This window comes from Corvus brachyrhynchos, unplaced genomic scaffold, assembly GCF_000691975.1.
Source record: "Corvus brachyrhynchos isolate BGI_N302 unplaced genomic scaffold, ASM69197v1 scaffold2718, whole genome shotgun sequence".
NCBI lineage: Eukaryota > Metazoa > Chordata > Aves > Passeriformes > Corvidae > Corvus > Corvus brachyrhynchos.
In genome coordinates this window covers 66676-88011 of record NW_008239754.1, presented here as the reverse complement: position 1 = coordinate 88011, position 21336 = coordinate 66676, and the positions used below count along the sequence as shown (strand labels likewise).

Here is a 21336-nt window from a genome sequence, read left to right as displayed (position 1 = left end):
CTTTCCCTTCAGCTCCGGTCTCCTTGTGGGAGAGAGCTTCTGCTTGAGCTGCAAATCTAGTTCCTTAGTCCTTGTCCCCTGGGCCTCTTGCAGCCTGCTGGTTAGGACAGACATTCCCAACACAAGCCTTCCAGTATCTAGAAAAAAACCCCAGAGCTTCACAGTCAGCTAGAGCTGGCATGTGTCAGCTGCTGAAAGAAGCAATCCTGGCCTTGATCCCTGGACAGCCCTCCCTATCCCCTGGACAGGGATCAAGGCACATCAACAGCGCAGTCAGCTTGTACTGTGTTATACACGACTCTGAAGATTGGGGAAACTGGTTGGGCAAAGTCTTTCTGGGCTTGGAGACCGCCTTCAAAGCCATTTGAGGAGGTGCCTGGATGCCAAGGAGAGTCCTGGTTTTGGGGCATAGGAGAATGAGTGAGACAACTTCTTGCCTTCACTGCATGCTGTGTTGCTGCAGGTGGATTGCTTTGGGACAGAGGGACTGTCCCTGCGGGACCCTGCTGGAAGGAAGCAGGCACTGCATTCCCTTTCTCTGGGCCTCGGGTCATTTTCTGGTGCTGTGGTGCCTCGCTCCTTTTGTCCTGAGGAGGTGTTCACTAAAGGCAAACGCATTGACTTTATCTAGGAATTCAGATGAAGACTTTTTTTTCTTATCATTCTTTTTTTCCTCCCACAAGAGGATGGCTAAGTCATGGTCCAGGGGTCTGAAGAGTTTGTGGGATCTCCGTTTTGGGAGATGGTCCTTTAGCTAGACACAGATACCTGATCAGATACCTGCTTTGAGTGAGGGAATGGACCAAAGACCTCAAAGCATTCATTCCAAGTAATACTCTTCAAGTAGTACTCAAGCCAGACTCTTATTGAGGGGAAAGTTATAACACAACAATGCCTCTGTAGTACTTGAAGTCATCTGTGTGTTGGTTTAACTCTCTAGGCTGTCTGCAGTGCAAAAAAGGTCTGGGCTGGAGGCTGACATTGGGAAGGAATTTTGGACAGGAGATGGGACTCTAGGTGTCCCCTTTTTTGGCAATAGGGTGTAGAAACTTATTGAGACAACTGGTGGCAGAGAATGTAATGGACATTAGAGTTTGAGTGACGTCTTTTGACTTTACAATTGCAGCTCAGGGATATGCTGGGTATGAGGTCCCAGGATGGTGACTCCTGCCTGATGTCCTCTTTGTGTGTTCTTCGTGGCTCTAAGGGAGCGCACAGGTATTTCTGGCAATCGTAACAAGCACCACAGAGCACCATTCCAGCTCTGGGCCTCACATGAACCTCAGCATTTCTTGTTTTGCCCATATTGGAGCAGCTCTGGAAATACCAACTTGGATGTGGAGCTCAGCAGCACCGGTTTGTCCCTTTTCTGTGGTTCTGCTCCAGGTGGCCTGGGGTGGTAACTCTGAGCGCAGTGGCTCTTCTAGCGGTGGTGTGTCAGTGTGCAGGTGTTCCTGGCAGTGTCGATGTGTCCGGGCTGTGCAGTGGAAGCCTCAGAGGCTCTGCACAGCTGACTATAATCTCCTAAATCTGTTTGCTTTCTGACACTAATATCAAAATAAGAAAATTTGTGCTCATGACACAGCCTCTTTGATAGCTGCAACTTTGTCACTCTGTTTGCTTTTTACTGCTTTTATTTTATTTTTCAGCATCCAGAGTATTAGGTGTTGGTTTTGTTGCAGTGTCCCTTAGGAGTGGAGACTCACTGTCTTATTTGCAGTGTCACTTCTAGCTTCATTGGACGTCAACCAGTCATTCCTGAGACCCTTTGTTGTTCAACAGTAATGAGCTGGCAGAGGTCCAAAGAAAAGCAAACAAACAAAACAAAAAACCCTTTCTGCTTTTATCAAGTCATTTTGCTTCCCAAATGTATAACCTTGCTGTTTCTCCAGGTAGCAAAAGCATGTCTCACAGGAGGAGACTGGGATAATTATGGTGAAGCAAGACAAAGCCCTGTGTTTCCATTTCTAGATGCTGCCATTGGTATTGATCTCTCAAATGTGGTCACTTGTTCTTGCTGTGGGTCAGACTTACTCTTTTCCACAGGAAGCTTTTTTCTAGAACCCAACTGTCTTCAACTACCTTACATCACTTATATCCTTAGATCACCTTCTCCTACAGAAGAATTTGCTGCTGAAAATGTGTTTCAGTTCTTTACAGAAAGTGCTGGCAGACCATCTGCAGTTTGAAGGACGCTGCAGTTATTGTCTTGTGCAAGTTGGGACGGTACCTTGTGTCTCACATGGGTCCAGGGACATGCAGAGAGGCAGTGAACTGCATTTGTTGAGTTGTTTGTAGACCTGAAATCTCTGTCCTGCTGTAGTTGACTCCTGATTTCCCCGGTGCCTTTCCTCCCCCATCCCCATAGCGTTCTAGCATTAGGCATCATAACCTAAGCTTTAAGATTCATTTGGACTCATTTAATCTGGCATCCTTGTACATGTTGTGGGTTGAAGATAGAAGCAGTGAAGCTTCCAGCTCTTTCCTCTTAAAGGTCTCGCATATGGGAGCAGTTTGAGAGGCAGAAGAATGAGCTGCTGAAATTGCTGATGCTTAGTGATTTCGCGGTTATGCACTTGAATGCAGGAGGAAGGTTTTTGCCTGGCAGGATGTAGTTGCTGATGGATTCCCAGCTGATTGCTGCAGCTGCCACAAAGCTCAGTGCACGCATGTTCCTTCCCTGTCCTCCAAGCAGGAGCAGAAGAGGGGAGATGAGATGGGTGTTGTTGGAAAGCTGGGCTATTCTAGCAGCTCACTGTAAATAGGGAGGACGTGCCAACTAGAGCGGAAATGTGCGAGTGGAGACCTGGGCTGGGACACCTGCAGGTCCATGAGCACTGCAGCAGGATAAGCTGGGTACAAGCCTCTCCATCTCTCAAGGAGCTAGGTGGAAAAGCATTCTTTCTTCCTGTTCCAGTCTGAGCCCCACCCTGCAAAAGGCAAACCATGATGTGTCCCTTCATCTCTGCAGAAAACCTCTGAGTGTTTTCTGCCTGGATAAAGGACACTCAGTGCACCTTGCTGAATGTAAAGGAGTAGGTAAGAGTCCCTATACAGCAGCCTCAGCCTGCCCGACCTTGGTGTTTGCTGCCATAGCAAGTGTTTCCTCTCTGGAGAGCTGAGCACCGAGTGTAGACCTGTCAGGGGAGAGCTAAAATAAGGCAGTTTGGGGGAAAATTCCTGCTTTGGAAGGATAAGTCAGCTCCTACCAAGGTTTGTTGCTTTTCTTTGCTGTACAAGAGGTACCAGCATTCAAATGACTTCTCTGCAGTCTCCTGTTTGTTTTCTTGTTGAGCAGTTGTGTGTTGTTCTTAGGTTTTGCACCCTCTGTCCAGCCTGGACAATCCTCTGTCCACAGTTGAACGTGGAAACGTGTTGGTGCCTAGTAGAGCTATGCTTCCAGGATGTCACCCTAGGGGAGAAAGGCCAATTATGTTGGTATATGTAAGGTTACAGATGTTTGCACAGCCAGTGAGAGAAGAAAAGCCTCTATTGGTATTCCTTGAAGGACCTGAGGAAGTAGTTGCAGGTAGGATGAGTCTTATATGCTGTGGATCAGGATGTTTTGATTTATTTTTCCTTCTCAGTCTGAAATCTTTGCAGTTTCAAAAAGCAAGCTGATTGTGAGGACTGTGAAATGCGTGAATGTTTTCTGCTGGAGGGGCTGAAGAAGGAGTGTTGCTGTAGTAGAGGTGCTGGTGGTTTAACACAGCAGTTTCACAGTTGAGGAGTAGTTCTGTGTACAGTGGAATTAATGAGGCTGATTTTCTATGGATCTGGGTCTTGTCTGTCTGATTCTGTTACCTAGCAAGGTGTGAGCTCTGGTGGCTTTTTATCCTGTGATATGTTCCTCTTCCCAGTATGTTTGTATTGCACATTTTAAAGATGGCAGCAAGATCTCTGCAGGGACATAAGTGATGCTGCCATGAAAACTGTCAGCACTTCACAACTGGCCCAGTACCCACAGGGACTTGTACAGCTCAGCTGTGTGAGTTTTAGAGCAGAGTTCTAGTTTTTTGTATGTTGGGTATGAGGCCGTTCCTGGGTGTGTTCTTGTGTCACAAGCATTGCCTATGGGCCAGAGAACTCCCACTTGCCTGTTTCCCTGTTTGCAAGTGAGTCTGGGGCTATGTTTCCTTACAAGTTGAAACCAGTGATGGGGCCATTTAACCCTTTAGCAGTTATTATTACCTCGGGTTCTGTGGAAGAGGTAAGTGCCTGCTGAGCCTTCCTGGGAAGTTGTCTGGACATCTTTCAGAGCATGAGAGTGCTTGGCCAGATGAGGCAGCACTAACACCCTTTGGGCTGCCAACCTCTTTTCTCTAGGGCTGGGAGTTGTTGCACGTTTCTTCCTGAGTTGTGCTCACCTGCAGAAGTCTGCCTTAGGCAAGGCTTCCCTTATTGCTTTAGCACTTCATCCCACTCCAGGTGTGGAAAAGGTGGGAAAAAGAATAACAGGGGAACTGTTGACCAGAACGTTTAGCTGCCAGTTTCTGGAGAATGAGTTTGGAAGATAGGATATGAGTGGAAACCAACTCTCGAGACAAATTTTTCCTTTTGAAACAGTAGTCTATGTCCTCTGTCTTGCCCTTAATGAGGTTTTTCATGCTATTCTTATCATATGGTCTTCTCTGAAGCAAACTGGCATAAGTCATGGTCCAGATGAGACTATTTTGGTATAAAATACCCAATGTGCAGGGTTAACTGCATGTGGAGCATGACAGATACCCAAAAGTGAAGGATACAGTGAAGTGTGAGTCAGAATTGGTGCTGATGCTCAATCATGAAGTGAATGTGAAGTCAGCATTGTGACTTTGGGGGAGGATGACTCAGTTCTTGTTCAGAAGTGTGAACAGAAACCCAGTCTTCAAAAGACATGAGGTGTTTCTGCCCTGCTGAGGGTTCAGTAAGGTCTCTGCTGTGTGTCGAGGGTTTGCTCCCCTTCCTGAGGGATGGATGTACATCATTGGAACAGAAACCAAAGGAGGGTTGAGAGGAGAGTTCAGGCCTGTAAAATGACTGGAGGAAGAGTGAGGCTAAAGAGGAGGAGATGAGTGGCTTTAATAGTGAGATGTGTGTACTTAAAGCAGCTGTCCCAGTGCTGTTTGTCATCTTCACTCTAAGTGCTGCAGTGAGGAGGAAGCTGGGCCTCTCAATTGCTTGGGGCCCATTGCCCAGTAGCTCCCTGGCAGCTGGGCTGTGGGATCACCTTGGGCAGAGTGCACAGGTGAGGAGGAGCCCTGCCAGAAAGGGGAGCTCTGCTCTCTCTGTTCCTGCAGCTGGGGCAGTATTTCTGTTCTCTCAGTAAACCAGGCACAAGGCAGCTGCTGAACTAAGAGCTCAAACCATGCAGAGATGGGTCCCGCAGGAGGTCAAAGGCAGATCTGATGGCAGCAATTCCCTCACCTCCTCCTGTGTAGATTCTGGGCAGCTTGCTAGCTTCCTGGCAGCAGGGCCCTGGGCACTCAGGTTGCAGAGGCCTCTGCCAGCTCCAGGAAGCAAGGAGGTGCTGCTGGGCAGGTGCTGCTTGTGCAGGGCATAGCAGGGGGCTGGTTTTGGGGTGACCTGATAACAAGGGGGGAGGTGGCTTTACTGTTGAGTAGTGTGAGGAGGCTGCTGGGGTGGCCCAGCTGGAGGAAGAGGCTGGGACTCTGCTAGATGATTGAGTCATGGAGCAGCCAGGGTCTTGCTGTAAGGGGTCTTGCCTTCCTCTTGTGTCTCTCAACCTCTGGCCTGTTGTGTTTCTCTAGCTCCTGGACTTTGTATGCAGGGGTCTTGCAGCCACACTGACATTGTGGGTTGTAGCACGTGGTGTCCCTGTGCAAAGGCAGTAGCTGAGTACTTTCCCATTGTATGTCTGGGGGGAACCGGACATGGAAGGAGTACGGAGTCCTTAGGCCATCCAGAGGAGTCCTTGGGCTGGCAGCAGGGTGAATGAAGATGGAGAAGTTGTTGGTGTTTCAAGTTGCACCTCCACAAGGATTATCTTAGTGTGACTGTAGCAGTTGGTGTATGTGAGCTTCCCCAGTCAGGCAGTGGTGTGGTGTGTCCTGCTGGTGGCATGTCCCTTAGTGCCACAATGGCAGTTCTGTGCTGAGGCTGCAATCCTCAGGATGTACTCTTCTGGTCAGGCAGTATTTTGGCACAGTGATGCCACTGATGCCTCCCTGTCTGAGACACTCTTCCAGGAGATTTTCCTTTGAGGAAGCAGAAAGCTTTCAGCTGGCATCCCTCCACTTTGTGTTCGCTTTCTTCTGCAGGTGTTGAACTCTGACAGCCTCTCTGCATCAGTGGTTTGTGGGCAGAAGGTGTATAGATTGAAGCCCCAGCTGCCAACCACAAATCTCTGCTCTTAAATGGAAGCTAAATTAGTCTTCCCCCTGCTGGGAGTGTGGGGGTGTTGGAGGTCAGCACTGGTTGTAGCCTTTTTGTCTCCTGTCCACGTGGGCCACCTGCGCTGGTTGCCAGCACTCCCGGCCACAAAAGCAGAGGCACGTGCCCTGACAGCTGCCTGCTGCCAAAGGGAAAGGGGAAGATGAAGGAGAAGGGCTTAGAGTAGGCAATCAGTTAAATGCTGTCTCTGACTGCTTGAAGGAGGTTGTGATACTTGTGTCTGGTTGTGACTCTCTGAAATAGCCCTGGGGCACTCAGGTTTTCTCTTGGTCTCTGTGCAGGCCTGCAGGAGTAGGACTATGTCCACCATGGTGTACCCAAGGGAGGAGAAACTGGACAAGCTGAGCCAAGAGGAGATAATTTCCAACACCAAGCTGGTAATGCAAGGGCTGGAAGCACTCAAGAATGAACACAACTCCATCCTGCACAGCTTGCTGGAGACCATCAAGTGCCTGAAGAAGGATGAAGAAGCCAATCTCGTGCATGAGAAATCCAACCTGCTCCGCAAGTCAGTGGAGATGATAGAACTGGGGCTTGGAGAAGCTCAGGTGAGAGTGGTCGGTGATCCCCTAGGTGTTATCTGGGATTGGCAGAGGAAGGGTGGGCATGTGGCCATTTCCCATAAGCTGCAGGAATGGGAAGGGGCTAAGTGTAGGTGGCTAGCATGGGACCCTCAGCATGCATGTGAGGGAGAGACAAGAGTGTGGTTGTTACTGACTGAGACTCTTAACAAGGTGATGATGGCCTTGTCCAACCATCTGAATGCCGTGGAGTCAGAGAAGCAGAAGCTGCGTGCTCAGGTGCGGAGACTGTGCCAGGAGAACCAGTGGCTGCGTGATGAGCTTGCCAACACCCAGCAGAAGCTGCAGCGTAGTGAACAGACCGTGGCTCAGCTGGAGGAGGAGAAGAAACACCTTGAGTTCATGAACCAGCTGAAGAAGTATGATGAGGATGTCTCGCCTTCGGTATGCCCCAGTCCTTTTGAGCAGCTGCTTTTGTGGGTCCGGGAGGTTGGATTGGGAGAACTGCCTGGGTGTGATAACATTGTCCTGGATTTTGCCCCTTCCCAGCTACCATGCACAGCAATGCCTGTAATAAAGGGGGCCTGCATGGGGCAGAGTCTCTGGATTTTGTTCTGTGCGGGGAGATGGTGGCAGAGACAGCAGGAGAAATTGAGTGTGTTGGTGGGCTGAAGAAGAGCTGAGAGTTTGGCAACTGACTCAGCCCAGGCTGCTGCTGCTGTCTCTGCTGAGAACCAACAGTATTTGTGATTCTCATCCTCTCAGGAGGAGAAGGAGGGTGACTCCACCAAGGACTCTCTGGATGACCTATTCCCAAATGAGGAGGAGGAGCATGGTCCTGGATGTAAGTGTTTGCTCATGTATGGGTGCTGCTGTCTCTGTTCAAGCCTGCTGGGCCAACTGTGCCATGTTTATTTCTGTGCCCACAGTGCCCCACCAGCACAGCAGTGCCGTGGCAGCTGCCCAGCAGGGAGGTTATGAGATTCCCGCACGCTTGCGCACCCTCCACAACCTTGTCATCCAGTACGCCTCGCAGGGACGCTATGAGGTGGCTGTGCCGCTCTGCAAGCAGGCACTCGAGGACCTAGAGAAGACATCAGGCCATGATCATCCTGATGTGGCTACCATGCTCAACATTCTAGCACTAGTGTACAGGTGAGCATGGTGGGGAGGGCAGGACTGGGCCAGGACAGGTTTCTGCACCTCTGGCTTCCCTTTACAGCACATCCTGGGGCTCCCCCAGCTGCCAGTGGTTTGCCTTTCAGAAAAGTTTTGGCCTAGATGGGGTATTTGGTTTGCCAAACTCCCAGATATAACTAGGGACTGAGTAAAGCAGGGAGGAATGGAGAAATGAAAGGTCTGTGAGGGCTGGATCTGTGTGGAAGGAGGACTATCCATAGTTCTGTCTGCTGTGGGCTCTGGTGTCCAAATCCCAAATAATTGCTTGACTTTGCCCTGCAGGGATCAGAATAAATACAAAGAAGCAGCACACCTCTTGAATGATGCTCTTTCCATCCGTGAGAAGACTCTAGGCAAAGACCACCCAGCGGTGAGTGTCTCCCTCCTCTTCCAGTCACTTCTTCACTTTTGGGTGCTGCTGGGGCAGTGTTCCAGCAGTTTTACTGCTCCAGTGTTTCCTGCTGGCTGGTTCAGTATGGCCTGTAAGGAGTTGGCTTCTCTTGGATCCTGTGATATAGGCAGGGCAGGATCTGTCTCCTGTCTCTGGACCTCCTTCTCTTGAGAAGCAGCAGTACTGCAGGCATGGAGGAAATGGGACAGTCACTGTTACTGCTGCTTGCACCCCTTGTTTGGTCCTGCTGGAATTTGCTTTGTTTCATGCAGAAACTTCTGTCTCTGTAGGTGGCAGCGACTTTGAACAATTTGGCTGTTCTCTATGGCAAGAGAGGGAAGTACAAAGAAGCAGAGCCACTGTGTAAGCGAGCCCTGGAGATCCGTGAGAAGGTAGAGTCTTCCACACTTTCTCCTCTCAGCTCTCCCTGTGGGCTTTCTCCCATTACCTCAGTGCACATGGGAAATCCAGGGCCTATCTAGTCTCTTCAGCTGCTGATTCTGCCACCGTCTTTCCTGTCTCTCCAGTGTTTGCAGCCCTAGAGAGGCCTGCCAGGAGGGGGAAGCTGGAATTTCTCCTCTTTGCCTCTCCAGTCCTTGGCTTTTATCTGACACAGTAGACACTGTAGTCCCCCCAGCACATGCCTAACTCCAGGAGTCCGCTGCAGTCTTTGTGCCTTCTCTTCTTTTGTTCACCCAGGTTCTAGGCAAAGACCATCCTGATGTGGCCAAGCAGCTGAACAATCTAGCCCTGTTGTGCCAGAACCAGGGCAAGTATGATGAGGTGGAGTACTATTACTGCCGGGCCCTGGAGATCTACGAGAGCTGCCTGGGTCCTGATGACCCCAATGTGGCCAAGACCAAGAACAACCTGGTGAGGCCCTGGGGAGAGGCTGTGCAGTGTTGGGGAGGGGTGCTGTGGGAGAGGTGAGCATTGCATTATGGCTTAGACACAGAGCCATAGCAGCAAGATGTGGGCAGAGTTAATCTGTTTCCTAGTGGGACTGGAGCTGTTTTGTTTTGGTTGCAGGCTTCCTGTTACCTGAAGCAAGGCAAATACAAAGATGCAGAGGTGCTGTATAAGGATATCCTTACCCGTGCTCATGTGAAGGAGTTTGGCTCTGTGGATGGTTTGTACAGCAGAAGCCCTTGGGGCTGGGGAGGGGTTTCCTGTCTCTCAGCCTAGATTTATCTGGTTCTGGTGTTGCCCAGACTGAGGGATGGGATGCCTTGCAGGGCCCCTGCTTTGGGCAGCCCTTGAGATGCTGCCATTCCAGTGTCTTACGCTGTTCCCTCTCCTCTCAGAAGTCTCAACCCAGTCTTTATAGGGTTGGGAATAGTAAATGGCACAATCATTCCCAGGCATAGGCTGAAGTTTCTCCTGTGCACCTGGCACATGTGCTTCCACTGGGAGGACTTGTTCTTTCCTTCCCCTGTCCTGCCCTTGCAGTGTTGGTTGCCTTTCTTGGGACTTGGGGTGAGGGAGCAGGGGGGAGGATCTGGAAGTGTTGTCACCTCCCTCTGATGAGGTGCTAGCTCTGGGGACAGGGTACTGAGCTGTACAGGAGGCAAACAACAGCGTGGGGTGGTGAATGGACCTGTTTTGCATTCTTCCCCACACAGATGAGCACAAGCCAATCTGGATGCATGCAGAGGAGAGAGAGGAGATGAGCAAGGTGAGTCTGATCCCAGGGGGTTTGATCTTCTCTTATCACAGCCTATCTCTTATCTCCTCCTTCCTGGAGAAGCTGCAGTCTGAAGAGCTCCCAAGTCCCAGAGGTGTCTGGAAAGCAGGGATACAGCACTGCTGCTCCCTGGGGCAGCAGGGAGGGAAGGCCCTTCATAGAGCAGGGTGTTTTTCCTCGAGCAGGGCTGTTCAGTCTCTCGGCCATGGCTGCATGCTCTCTCTGGTTTAGTGATTGATCCCTCTTGGGCATGCAGATGATGGAAGATGGCAGATGGCAGAGGGTTGTGCTGCAAGGCCTTGGAACTCCATTCCGAAGAGCTGCCAGTACCCAGAGCATAAGTGGCTTCTGAAGCAGCTCTAAGGCTGTCTAGGGAAAAATGGAGGTCAAGAAGAAACTGCTGCTGTCACCTCTCTTAGGAAATGGAGCCATGTCTGAAAAAGATGTCTGCACGGGGCAGGCCCTAGCTGGCCTCTGAAAGAGGATAGAAATGGACTGTGCTTGCCTTGGGCTAGGCTGAAAGGCAAAGCTACTGCTGCTCCTGTAGCGCAGGCCCTGCTCTGTGGGCAGTCAATAAATGCAGCAGAGTTGTGTCTTTGCTTTTGCCACGTCTGAGGCCCCATCTGCTTTTTGGCAACTGGTTGAAGCAGCAGAATGAAGGGTTCTGATCTAGTCCTCTACCTGCAGTGGGACTCTCCTTTTCTTTTGCCCTCAGAGCAGGCCCCAACCCTAGAGTTCAGGCAGCAGTCTGGCAGGCTTGACTTAGGGACTGATGAGTCCCATCCTGTCAGCCCTGAAAGCAGGGCACTGGCACGTGCTTCCCACCGGCATCCTGTGCCTTCCCGTTGAGCTGCTCTGTGTGGCTCCCAGTGCAGAGCACTGCTCAGCTTTACACTGTTCTGGCTGCTGTACTGGGAAGGCTCTGCTGTAAAGAATCTGCACTTGCTGCAGCACCATCCTGGAGAAATCCAAGTTGGAGTAGAGACCAGGCTCCCCTTGCCCCCTCTGGGATTGAGACTCTTCTGATCATATCTTTGGAGAATTTAGGGGTCAAATGTAGATAGCTGTAGTAGGGAGCTGTGCTCCAGATAATGCAAACTCTGCCATGGGGCAAGAGAGCATGCTCAGGGGCCCACAGCTGGAGTAAGATTCACTTTACATGTGCGTCTTAGGCAAGGGCTAAGCCTATTTCCCTGACTCTGGGGCTCCCGTCCCCAAGGCAGCTGTGCCTGGTCCAGGCAGCAGTAGTCACAAACCTGCTTGTACTGCTGGCCCACGAGCTGAGGCTGATGTACTCTGCCTTGTGCTGTTTCCTTATCCTCTGTTAAAGTAGAGAGAGCTTCACTGCTTTTTTCCCTTGCCCCTCTTTCCTGACAGCAGAGAGAGGCCAGCTCATGCTGGCCTTGGGCAGGGCCTTGGGCACAGCTGGCAGCCCTGGCGTTCAAGGTTTTATCTGCCCCAGAGGATTTGACACCTTTCCTATCAGGTTCAGAAACCCTTTAGGGCTGCCTCTACACAAGCTTCAGAGGTGTATTGAGTCCTGAACTTCCCTGTCCCTGGTGCCTGCCCAGGCTGTGTAGGCTCTAGTGTGAAGAAAACCACATGTGCCTGTGGCACAGGGAGACTCAGGCATGTGGGATAAAGAGCGGAGAAGTGCTGTGGGACTGAGTAAGAAAAATGGTCCCCATGGAGACAGTTTCTTCTGGGCTAGAGGGGAGCTCATGCTGTGAAGCAGCGGCTCCCTGCACCTGCTTGATGCCACAGACCCACGGACCCTGGGCTAGCAGCTACTGCCCTGCAGTGTGGGTTGTCCAGATCGTCCTCCTTGAGCATCAAGCTCTGCCTGCTGTGCTGTTGCTCTGGCCAGCAGCCTGTTTGCAGCTGACTGGGACAGGGCCAGCCAGCTAGCTTTGGGGTGCAAAGGGGACTTTGGGGTGGGGAGGGGACAGCTAACTGGGCTAAGCTGCTGTGGGGCAAGCCTGACCTTGTAGGCCAAAGGCTGGGATGCAGCTGGCTGATTCCTTTGCTAGTCCTGGCTGAGGGATTTAGTGCCCGTGGTGACTGGCATACCTGTGGAGTTTTGTCTCCCTTTTGCATGTTGGTTGGGGTGTCATGCCCTTCATTATGCCATGAGAGTGGGCTGTGTTGTTCCTGCTGCCTTTGGTACTGTGGAAGGGGGTAAGGAGGTGGGATTATGCTTCTTCCTGGAACTAGGATATCACTTTTGCTTGCGGCCCAAATATGTTGCCTACCAGGAACCTGCTGGGCTTCATCACTGCATTTGCATATTGTGTTTCCAATGGTTGGGCTGGTGCAGGGATGCAGCCTGGGGTCTGACCCTGGCATCCAGTGGGAGAGCACAGCCCAGAGAAGGGCAGTAGGTATGGGACTAAGCTCTCATCTCTCCTCACCCTGCAGAGCAAGCACAGAGACAGCACTCCCTATGCTGAGTATGGTGGCTGGTACAAGGCCTGTAAGGTTAGCAGGTAAGAGCTGGTTTGTGGGCAGCTGTGGACTCCGGAGCGGTGACCCCAGGGCTCCTGCTCACCTTCCCTCTGTTACCTCAGCCCAACTGTGAACACCACTCTGAGGAACCTGGGTGCGCTATACCGGCGCCAGGGCAAGCTGGAGGCAGCCGAGACCTTGGAGGAGTGCGCAGTTCGCTCCCGGCGACAGGTAACCCCAGAGGGACCTTCCCTGGTGTGGGGGGCACTGCAGGGCTTGGGGTGGTGGGTTATGGCACTGCCTTTGGTTGGGGTGTGGTGAGGGACTCTCCTGGACCTCTCTGATGTTCTTGGTTTACATTCCCATGACAGCAGAGGGCCTTGGTGGTTGGGGTTGCATTTGTGCAGAGGTGCACACGTGTGTAGGTGTGTAGGGTGGTGCATGTGTGCATGGATGGAGCAGATGTCCATGTGTGGATGTGTGGGGAAGGCATGGCTCACTGAGTGCAGAAATACTGCAGCTGGGTTAAGGCAGGTTACTGGGCTTTGTCAGCTGCTGGGGAGACCTACACTTACTGGGAACTTTTTTCTCCAGAGGCAGACCTAGAATTTCTTAGAGTATCTCTTGCCTTAAACTACTCTCAATCCTCAAATAATAAAGCAGGAGCTATAAGCACCTAGCACAAAGACTGAAGGACAGCCAAATCCTCCACACTTCAAAATGTGGTGGAAAAAAGCTGTCAGGGGTAGCATGCCCTTGTTCCACAGGGTTGGTTATGCCCTTGTGGGGACTCATTGAGCTGGGAGTTCATACAGAGACTACTAAGTGCAGGATGGCATTTGGCTCCATCCTGGTTGTGCTGGGCAGTTTTGGCTATGGTGGGGCAGTGGCCAAGAGAGGGAACAGGAACCAAGCACAGTGATGGTCCAGTGGATCTCTAGAGGGAAGGAACACAGACAAAACACGGTTCTTCCTTATCCTTTCCTGCTTGCAGGGCATTGACCCGATCAACCAGACAAAGGTGGTGGAGATCCTGAAGGAGGGGGATGGCACAGAGAGACGTCGGAGCCTGGGAGGCAGCGTCAAGTACGAGAATGCCACAGACGGTAGCGAGGAAGTGAGTATGGGCGTGGAATGGAGCGGGGTAAGTACAAGACACCATCAAGAATGGCCTCAGCCGGCTGCCCGAGGGAAAGGACAGCAAGGCTGAGGGCTGTCCCTGCGTGGCCTGTCGTGGCATCCTTGTCTGCCTCCATTCATTCCCTGCACATTTCCTTCCCCCTTCTTGGCATGAGCCAGCCAGCCCACAAAGGTGCGTGTCTGGGTCTGGCTTCTGGTGTACAGAACAGATATTCCCAGCTGAGGGTTCCTGCTTCCGGGGGAGCTGCCAGGCCCTGGCAGTGCACAGCATGAGCTGGTCCTGGTCTGCCCTTAATCTTAGGCTTGTAACCATATTAACATCTCTCCCTGCTGCTCCCCTCTGGAGGCCCTGGCTGAGAGCATCAGCCCCATCTCAGACTCCCCCAGCCTGTGAGAGCCATTTGGCTGGCTGTCCTGCACTGTGCCACTGACAATGCTGAGCCTGGGGAGGGTTGTGTGTGTGTGTGATATGCCTGGTGTGTCTGTGACTGACTGACTGACTGCAGGGCACAGGAATAGTCTGTAGTCAGCATCTTTGCTGTCCCCCTCTCCTGGTCTCATGCCCTCGGCAGGCTCTGGCCAAGCAGAGGTGATAAAAGGCAGGTCTTTTTGGCAAGCTGGGCTAACCAGTGAAGGCAGTAGAATGGTGTTAGCTGAGGCCCAGGCAGGGCAACCTGAACCTGTCTAGGCTTGCTCTGAGGCTGAGGGTGACTTTGGTCACTAGCTCTGAGTTTGGAGAAAGGTGGTGATCCAGGTCTGGAACAGGTGCCTTTTGTCTCCTGCAAGCAGGAGGATGGAGAAGAGGCAACAAGTGAGCATGGTGCTGGTGGGTGCTTGGCTCAAGGGCTGCTAGAGCTGTTAATGCTACATTCCTTCTGCAAACTCTGACTGAGAGCATAGAGTAGCTGGGGTTGTTGCAGCCTGGCACAGGCAAGACACTGAGCACACAGAGTCCTTTGCTGCCCCCTCACATTTGCTGTCACTAACCCTTCCCCACCTGGCTCTGCTCTATCCCCACCTGCATGAGCTCCCTCCCTTCCTCTTTTTCCTTCCCTGTTGCCATGACAGCCCTTCAGCACCCAAAGCCTGAAGCCTGCTGGCTCTCTTGATTGTGGATTGTACACAGGAGGTGGCTGAAGGGGATCTGGAGAACAGACCTCCAAGTGGACCCAGCAGCTTTGCCAGATGCAAGGCTGTCCTTTGCCCCAGGTCTTGGCATTAGGACCAAAGAGGGTCTTAGCTCTGGCAAGGCACCAACTCTGGGCCCCTGCACTCACCATTAGTAAGGGGGCTAGACAAGCACAGAGGGAGGGCTGCAGGTTTGGATTAGAATCACCTGGTCCCTGTGCTGGCTGGTGTCTCTGCAGCTCCTCCTGACTGTGCTTGGTGTTGGGTGATCTCTTTGCATTGGTGATGGTCTCGGAGACCTTCCTGATACTTTCTGAGCTGATCATCCTAAGGCAAGTAGGCAGTGCCACCCTCTCCCACAGCCAGTCCCAGACAAGGGGCATAGTCCCTGCTCATATGACCCTTCCCCAGGGGTCTTAGCAGAGCTTCCCTGCTCCAGACAGCTGTAAATAGAGGATTTGAGGGCTAGCCCAGCACCCTGGGGGACACAGCTGCTGCCACATGACTCCTTTTCCAGCCTGCTGCACACATAGCCAGTCTTCTCTCTGAGCCAGCAGCCCTGCACTGTACTGAAGCTCCCTGCAAAAGAAGGCTGAGGCAGCTCCCGCTGCTCCTGTCTGTCATGGCGTGTTGTTTTCTGTGTTGGTCCAGAGACCTCTGATGTGCTGCCTTAAAGCAGCCTCTGCTGCCCTCCCTTAGCTGTCCTCTGCTGCAGGCAGGGCTGTGGGAGCCCCCAGGGTGCCCTGTGCCCATAGGCAGCTCTGGAGCACCCCAGGGCCTGGAGCAGCTGCTTGCTGCCCAGGTAATTGGGATGTGAGAAGAGGGGCATGGCATCAGCTCCGTGGTGCAGAGGCCTTGGCAGGTACCCAAGGCCCAGGAGCAGGGAGCCCTTGGAGCAGGAGACCCAGGCTGTTCCTCCCTGAGCTAAGCTGTTCCTGCCAGCCCACTAAGCCCACTAGCAAAGAAGTGAGGCCGCAGTTTCAGCCTCACAGGACTCTCTCCCTGCCCAGATGTGGCCTGTGGTCTCTGCATGCAGCCTGGGCCTTGTCCCACCTGCTCCCTAGGTGACCTGCAACCTCACAGCCTTGTAAATTGTGTCTTTCTCCTCTCTGTGCACTAGGCTTAAATGCCTCCCGAGACTCCCTCTTTCCCCTCCACCGCAGTCACCTGGATGTTTGTGTTGTATCTTCCGACTTTTCCTCCACACCATCCCTCCTTCCTCGGCAAGAACTCCACGCCAGTCCCCCAACCCTCCTGGCGCGCGAGGGCACCGTGACGCCTGCAGAGGAGTGCCTGGCCACATGGCCCAGCTCCAGTCCCGTGGCCAGCAAGAGCAGGAAGAATCTGCGAGGAGCTGCCAGCTCCCCCAGGCCAGGGTGACGGGCCACTGTCCTCTTGCATGCCCCCACCCCTGGCCTGCCCTTGCACATCCCTGGGGCCCAGGCCTGTGGGGGATTGTCTTCACTCCAGGCTTGCCGGCTCCATTGTCACTAGACATCCTCAGCCCTCCTAGCTTGTTCCCTCCATCTCTACAAAGGCACGAAGATGGAGGGCTGTTATGGGACAGGGAGGCCTGGCCTAGGCAGGGCTGTCATGTGCCCAGTTGCTTTCTTCGCTGTAGGCTTAGCTGATATTAGTGCCTTGTAGCAAACCTGTGCTGGTCCCCAGTGAGATGGGCTCTCCCTGCAGCACAGGGCAGTCCCCATCTTGCTGCCCTCCTCCCTGCTGAGCTGTGTAACCCAGGAGCATTGTGTGGGTCTCTCTGCAGAGACACGGGAGTGTAGGGCAGCCCATAGAGCTACTGTATACCCATGGTGAGGTGAGGGGGCAACAGCCAAGGACTGTGTACAGGAACAGGGACTGGCCATCACAAGCATGTTTGGCAGCAACCTCCTGACTGGATGCTATAGCCAGGCTCCTCATCTGGCATTAAGGGGTGAATCAGCCCCCCCATTGCTACAGGGCTCTTAGGTGTGGCTGGTGGGAGAAGTAGGGGCGAAGTTGTTTGCTGTTCCTTGAAAGCAGAGGAGGGGTAGGAAGAAAAGAGAACTTTTTTGCAAGGTCCAGACCCCAGACTATTAGAAGTGGCTGAGATGGGGAAGGGACTGGACTGGAGCAGAGTGGTTGAGAGAAAAAGAAGGTGCAAAGACGGACGTGAAGAAGCAAAGAGCTAGGGCTGGAGGTGCTCTGAGCACGTGGGAGCAGATGGGATGGCTGGAGGGAGGTTGCTTCCGGGGAAGGGGTTGGATTGCTCACAGGTCCTTGGGGCTGACTGCAGTCTGGCTGTCCCTAGCCAAGTGGGTGGGAGATCTGTAACCCTGTTACTGACAGGATCACAGTGCTGACCCTGAGGAGGTGTGGAGGTGGCTCAGCGCCTCTGATGGCTTCAGGCCTTCACAGGGTCTGGTGCTGTTAGTCGTTACTGGGATACGGAATGTGTCCGAGGGCCAGACTCCACTGTCTTGGGTCTCACACCCTTGGGTGTACACCCTCACCCCACCTCTGGTAGGAAGTGAACCTCCCAGTCCTCCTGTCTGGGAAGAAAGCTGCGGGGGCTGCAGGCAGCAGGATAGAGCCCAGGGGCCAGCACAGGACTCCTCCTTATTTATTTAGCTAGATCCTTACTTTCATGCTAGTCATCTGGCAGGTTGTGATAGTAAATGTGCTTCTGTCTGTCTGGGCCTGGCTTTCCTGTGGTGGTGCAGAGGCCTTGGGGTATATGCATGCTGCTCCCCTGGGAGCTTGTGCTTACTGAAAGGACCGTGGGGCATGGAGCCCAGGGCTGAATGCTCCAGGGCTGTACCTTCCCTGCATCTCTGTCCCAGTGCTGCTCCATGCTTCTGGAGAGTGGTGAGTTCCCAGTGCAGGGTGTGTTTGGACCTCAGGGCCACCTGCCCCTGTGCTTTGCCATGTCCTGGACCTGGTGCTGTAACAACCATACCTCTAATTAAAGGTAGACTGACCCAAATCGCTGCCCTGTGCTTCTTTCCATGCTCTGTAGGCCAGCGTCGGTCAGCCCCATGGTGGTGGGTGCAAATGCTGCTGGAGCAGGTGTGGGGGTGCTTGGTGTCTGTCTGTGTGTGTACAGGGGCAGGTGCTGCCCCCAGGGCACCCCTCCCAGGTTGAGCATTGGAGATGCAAGACCCAGCTCCACTGTGCTTTTTTCCCTGTCCCCCAAACTGGAGTTGCTGCTAACCTCAGCTCAGTAACCATGTGTGGCAGGGCTGCCCTGGGGCATCTGAGCTTGGACCTTCCCCAACAGGCATTTCTGTTTATCCAAAGAAATACCCCATTGTGTCCCTCAGTGCTGAGCTCCACACACTGCCAAATCCTGCCCAAGTCCTCTGCCTCCATGCATTAGGCAGGGTGGGAGCATGCAGGGGAGAGGAGCTCAGTGGTGGAGCTGCTTTTTTTTTTTTTGAATGCTCTCATCCTGGTGGGTGCAATGGGGTGGGGGCTCTGCGGCAAACCAAACCCATAAATGTTCTGAGTTAAAAATAACCTGTCAGAAAAGGGAGTGGGGGGAGAAGAGAGGCTATTTTTAACCCAGCATGCAGCAGCATTTGGTTCTGGTGTTGGTCTGCAGTCAGTCTGCATCACTGCAGCTGGGAAAATGTGGCTCCATCCTCCAGCCCTGATACAAGAGCATACTTCCTGGCCTTATCCTGCTGCCCTTGTACCATGGTCCTGCTCCCCTGTCCCAGCTGTGTTCCCTCTTCCACCCCTGGCTTGTGTGCCCTGGGAAAAGCAATAGTGCCTGGCATAGCAGTACCCTGCAGGGAGAGTGGTGACTTGGCGGGGACGCAAAAGACACCTCCCCACCTTTGCTAATGCTACGCACTGATGTTCAGCTCATCCAAAACCTGCCCGGAATGCCTCGTGCAGGAATCGAATTGTTTACTTTGCTGCTTTGGGTGCTCTCTGCATTTCTGGTGAGTGGGTCCCTTTGCAGCAGCAACACATGGCTCTCAACTTGGAAAACTCTCATCCCAATGAGAAAGTGAAGAGGTTCAATGTACTTGTTTTATCCAAGAAGGGATGAGATGAATACCAGGAGAAAGGTTTGCTGGTAGGAAAAGTCCTGGTCAGCTGTTAGAGAGCAGTCTAGGGGTGGATCAACTTTGGGTAATCAGAGCAGAGAACCACTGGAAAAGCCTTGCCCAGGGCCACAGTCTGTAGTGGTCAGCACAAGGGGGTGACTGGCCTAAGGCACAGACCATGCCCACCTGCAGAGCTGCTTGGACAATGCTTGGACAGTAATTGCTGGTGCTAGCCTGAGCCACAAGGCATTTTGGTCATTAGGAGCGCTTCAAAGGGGCTCCCTCCCATCTTCCTGAGGAGTAAAGGGCTTTTGCCATCACTTTACCTTGATTTCTTCTGCCCCAATGTTCCAAGGGCCATTCGAAGCAGGAGCAGGGAAGACTGCTGTTATCAGGCCATCAGAGCAAAAGTAATTCCACATCAGCAGTGGTGTCACAACCTTATGTAACAAGCAGGCCAAGCCACAGGGGAAGAGCTTAGTGCCATGCTGACACAGTGGCATGGTGTGGTGTCATGCTGGCATCCTGTGCCTTGCATGCATGTGGAGCTAAGTGCAGGAGGTGGGCTAGAGCCTGTCAAGGGCTGAGAGCGCCTCGCTGAGTACTGGGGGCTTTTGGAGGCATGTGGGAGGAAACAGGCTGGAGAACAAGATTTCAGGCTGGAGCTGCCTGAGTTGCTCCAAAGGCTCAAAGCTAATTGTCTTGGGGGTGTTAGAGGTGGGACAAGGCTGTGTGTGCATTGTGAAATGGTGGTGTGTGGTGTGAGTGAGCCTGCAGGACCAGGGTGTGCATCGGTATGAGTGCTGGACAGAGAGGAGGAACAGTGATGGTGTGGTGAAGAAGGGCAGGGGGAGGGGGAGGATGAGGATGGTCTCTGGCCAGCAGCAACTGAGGAGAAAGTCCCAGCCGCATGTCCTGACCTGACAAAAGTATCCCTAATCTTGGGACTCCCATCAGGGCTTGTTGTCTTCCTGGCCACTGGGACCTCCTTGGCAGTTGCCGCCTGAGCTGTTCTAGGTGATGGAGCTCTGTCGTGTTCGAGCAGGACTGTGTGAGTGCCAGTGCCATTTGTGCTGGTGGCCTGGGGCAAGTCAGCAGCCTGTGTGGGTGTTGAGCTTGCACAGGGCAGGAGGGAGTATCAGTTTGGATGAGCCAGACAATAGTGGCAGGGGGCCCTGACTGTATGGCCATCACGTCCTGTAGAGAACCAGGTGAGGGGAAGCCACGTAGCGAGCAGTAAGCCTGCTTTGGGCCAGGGCTAAATCCTCAGTGCAAGTGGGCAAGAGGATGTTTGGAGCCAGTTCCAGCCACTCATCAGCAGCATGCCAGAGCCCGATCAGCGCCACTCAGCCATCACCCTGGCTTGTGTCTCTGTGTCCAGGATGGCAGTGGCACTCTCCAGCGCAGCAGCTCCCTGGGAAAAATCCGGGATGTGATACGGAGGAGCAGTGAGATGTTGGTCAAGAAACTGCAGGGCAATGGTCCTCTGGAGCCCAGGAACACCAGGTACGTGTGAGGGTCAGGCTGCGTACAGGGCAGGTGGGGGCCCTGCCACCTTGTGTGTCTGGGTCTGACTGCAGCATGATCACATCTGCTCTCCTCTGCTTTCTTGTAGCATGAAACGAGCTGCATCCTTAAATTACCTGCACAAGTCTAGCGATGCTTCATTTGAGGTAAGCACATTGTGAGTGGTGGGGCTGGTACAGGAATGCATGTGAGGCTGGGGGCTGTGTGGCCAGCGGTGCAGGGGGTGAGGGGCATAATAGTAGGTCCCGGGTGCAGTGCTGAGAACCCCTGAGCTTGTAGCCCCTCATCTGAGGTCAGAGCTCCAAATCTAAAGGTGTTGCTTCCACGTACCCACCTCCCTCCCTGCAAAGCTCACACAGATTGGGAGTAAAGGCAGCAACTACTGTGTGTGACAGCAGCCCCAGGGCTGTCCTGGCTTGCAAGGCAAGGGGTGCAGGAGTTGGGGTAGCAGCTTTGGGGCACGGGGGTCGATTGCAGGTACCTCATGGGCACTGTATTTTTTCCAGGGCACCCAAGGCCTCCGTGCGGAGAGCAGAGGCTTGAGCGCCAGCAGCATGGACCTGTCCTCCCACAGCTCCCTGCTCTCCTCCAACTGAGCTGGCGGCTCTGCTGCTGGGCACCCTGGCTTCGCGCTGCACGGGGCAGCGCCCGGCACCTCCCCACACACCCTCTGCCTGCCCAGCCCGGCCTCCCCCGGGGGTCCCTAGCTAGTTCGGGCACCGCAGCCCGCCCGCATGCTCCTCTGCTGCTCACCGGGGCCCGCAGCTCTGGTGGCCGGCATGCTCGGTACCAGTCACACACGCTCGCCAGGTAGAATTGCCAGCCCGGGGAGGAGGGTCGTCCCCGGGCCGGGGCAGCGGCGGGAGTGCCCCATGCTCCCGGGACGCC

At 53.4% G+C, this 21336-nt stretch overlaps 1 protein-coding gene across 5 annotated transcripts in view; it reads left to right on the top strand.

Annotated features, from left to right (window-relative positions):
* Nucleotides 1–21330, top strand: part of KLC4 (kinesin light chain 4) — a 23657-nt gene extending 2327 nt beyond the window's left edge. For 2 of the 5 annotated variants that reach the window (XM_008639910.2, XM_017742441.1), the window contains exons 2-16: nt 6675–6941; nt 7128–7358; nt 7680–7758; nt 7844–8069; nt 8376–8463; nt 8775–8876; nt 9184–9357; nt 9514–9613; nt 10107–10159; nt 12587–12654; nt 12736–12844; nt 13608–13757; nt 20303–20427; nt 20537–20594; nt 20955–21330. In XM_008639910.2, coding sequence (XP_008638132.1) covers nt 6693–6941; nt 7128–7358; nt 7680–7758; nt 7844–8069; nt 8376–8463; nt 8775–8876; nt 9184–9357; nt 9514–9613; nt 10107–10159; nt 12587–12654; nt 12736–12844; nt 13608–13757; nt 20303–20427; nt 20537–20594; nt 20955–21044 — 1902 coding nt within the window. In that variant the 5' untranslated portion in view covers nt 6675–6692 and the 3' untranslated portion in view covers nt 21045–21330. Of the gene's footprint in view, nt 1–6674; nt 6942–7127; nt 7359–7679; nt 7759–7843; nt 8070–8375; nt 8464–8774; nt 8877–9183; nt 9358–9513; nt 9614–10106; nt 10160–12586; nt 12655–12735; nt 12845–13607; nt 13758–16001; nt 17850–20302; nt 20428–20536; nt 20595–20954 lie in introns of those variants that run through there. The other 3 variants (XM_017742442.1, XM_017742444.1, XM_017742443.1) reach the window with 3 other exon arrangements.
* Nucleotides 21331–21336: the final 6 nt, after the last annotated feature.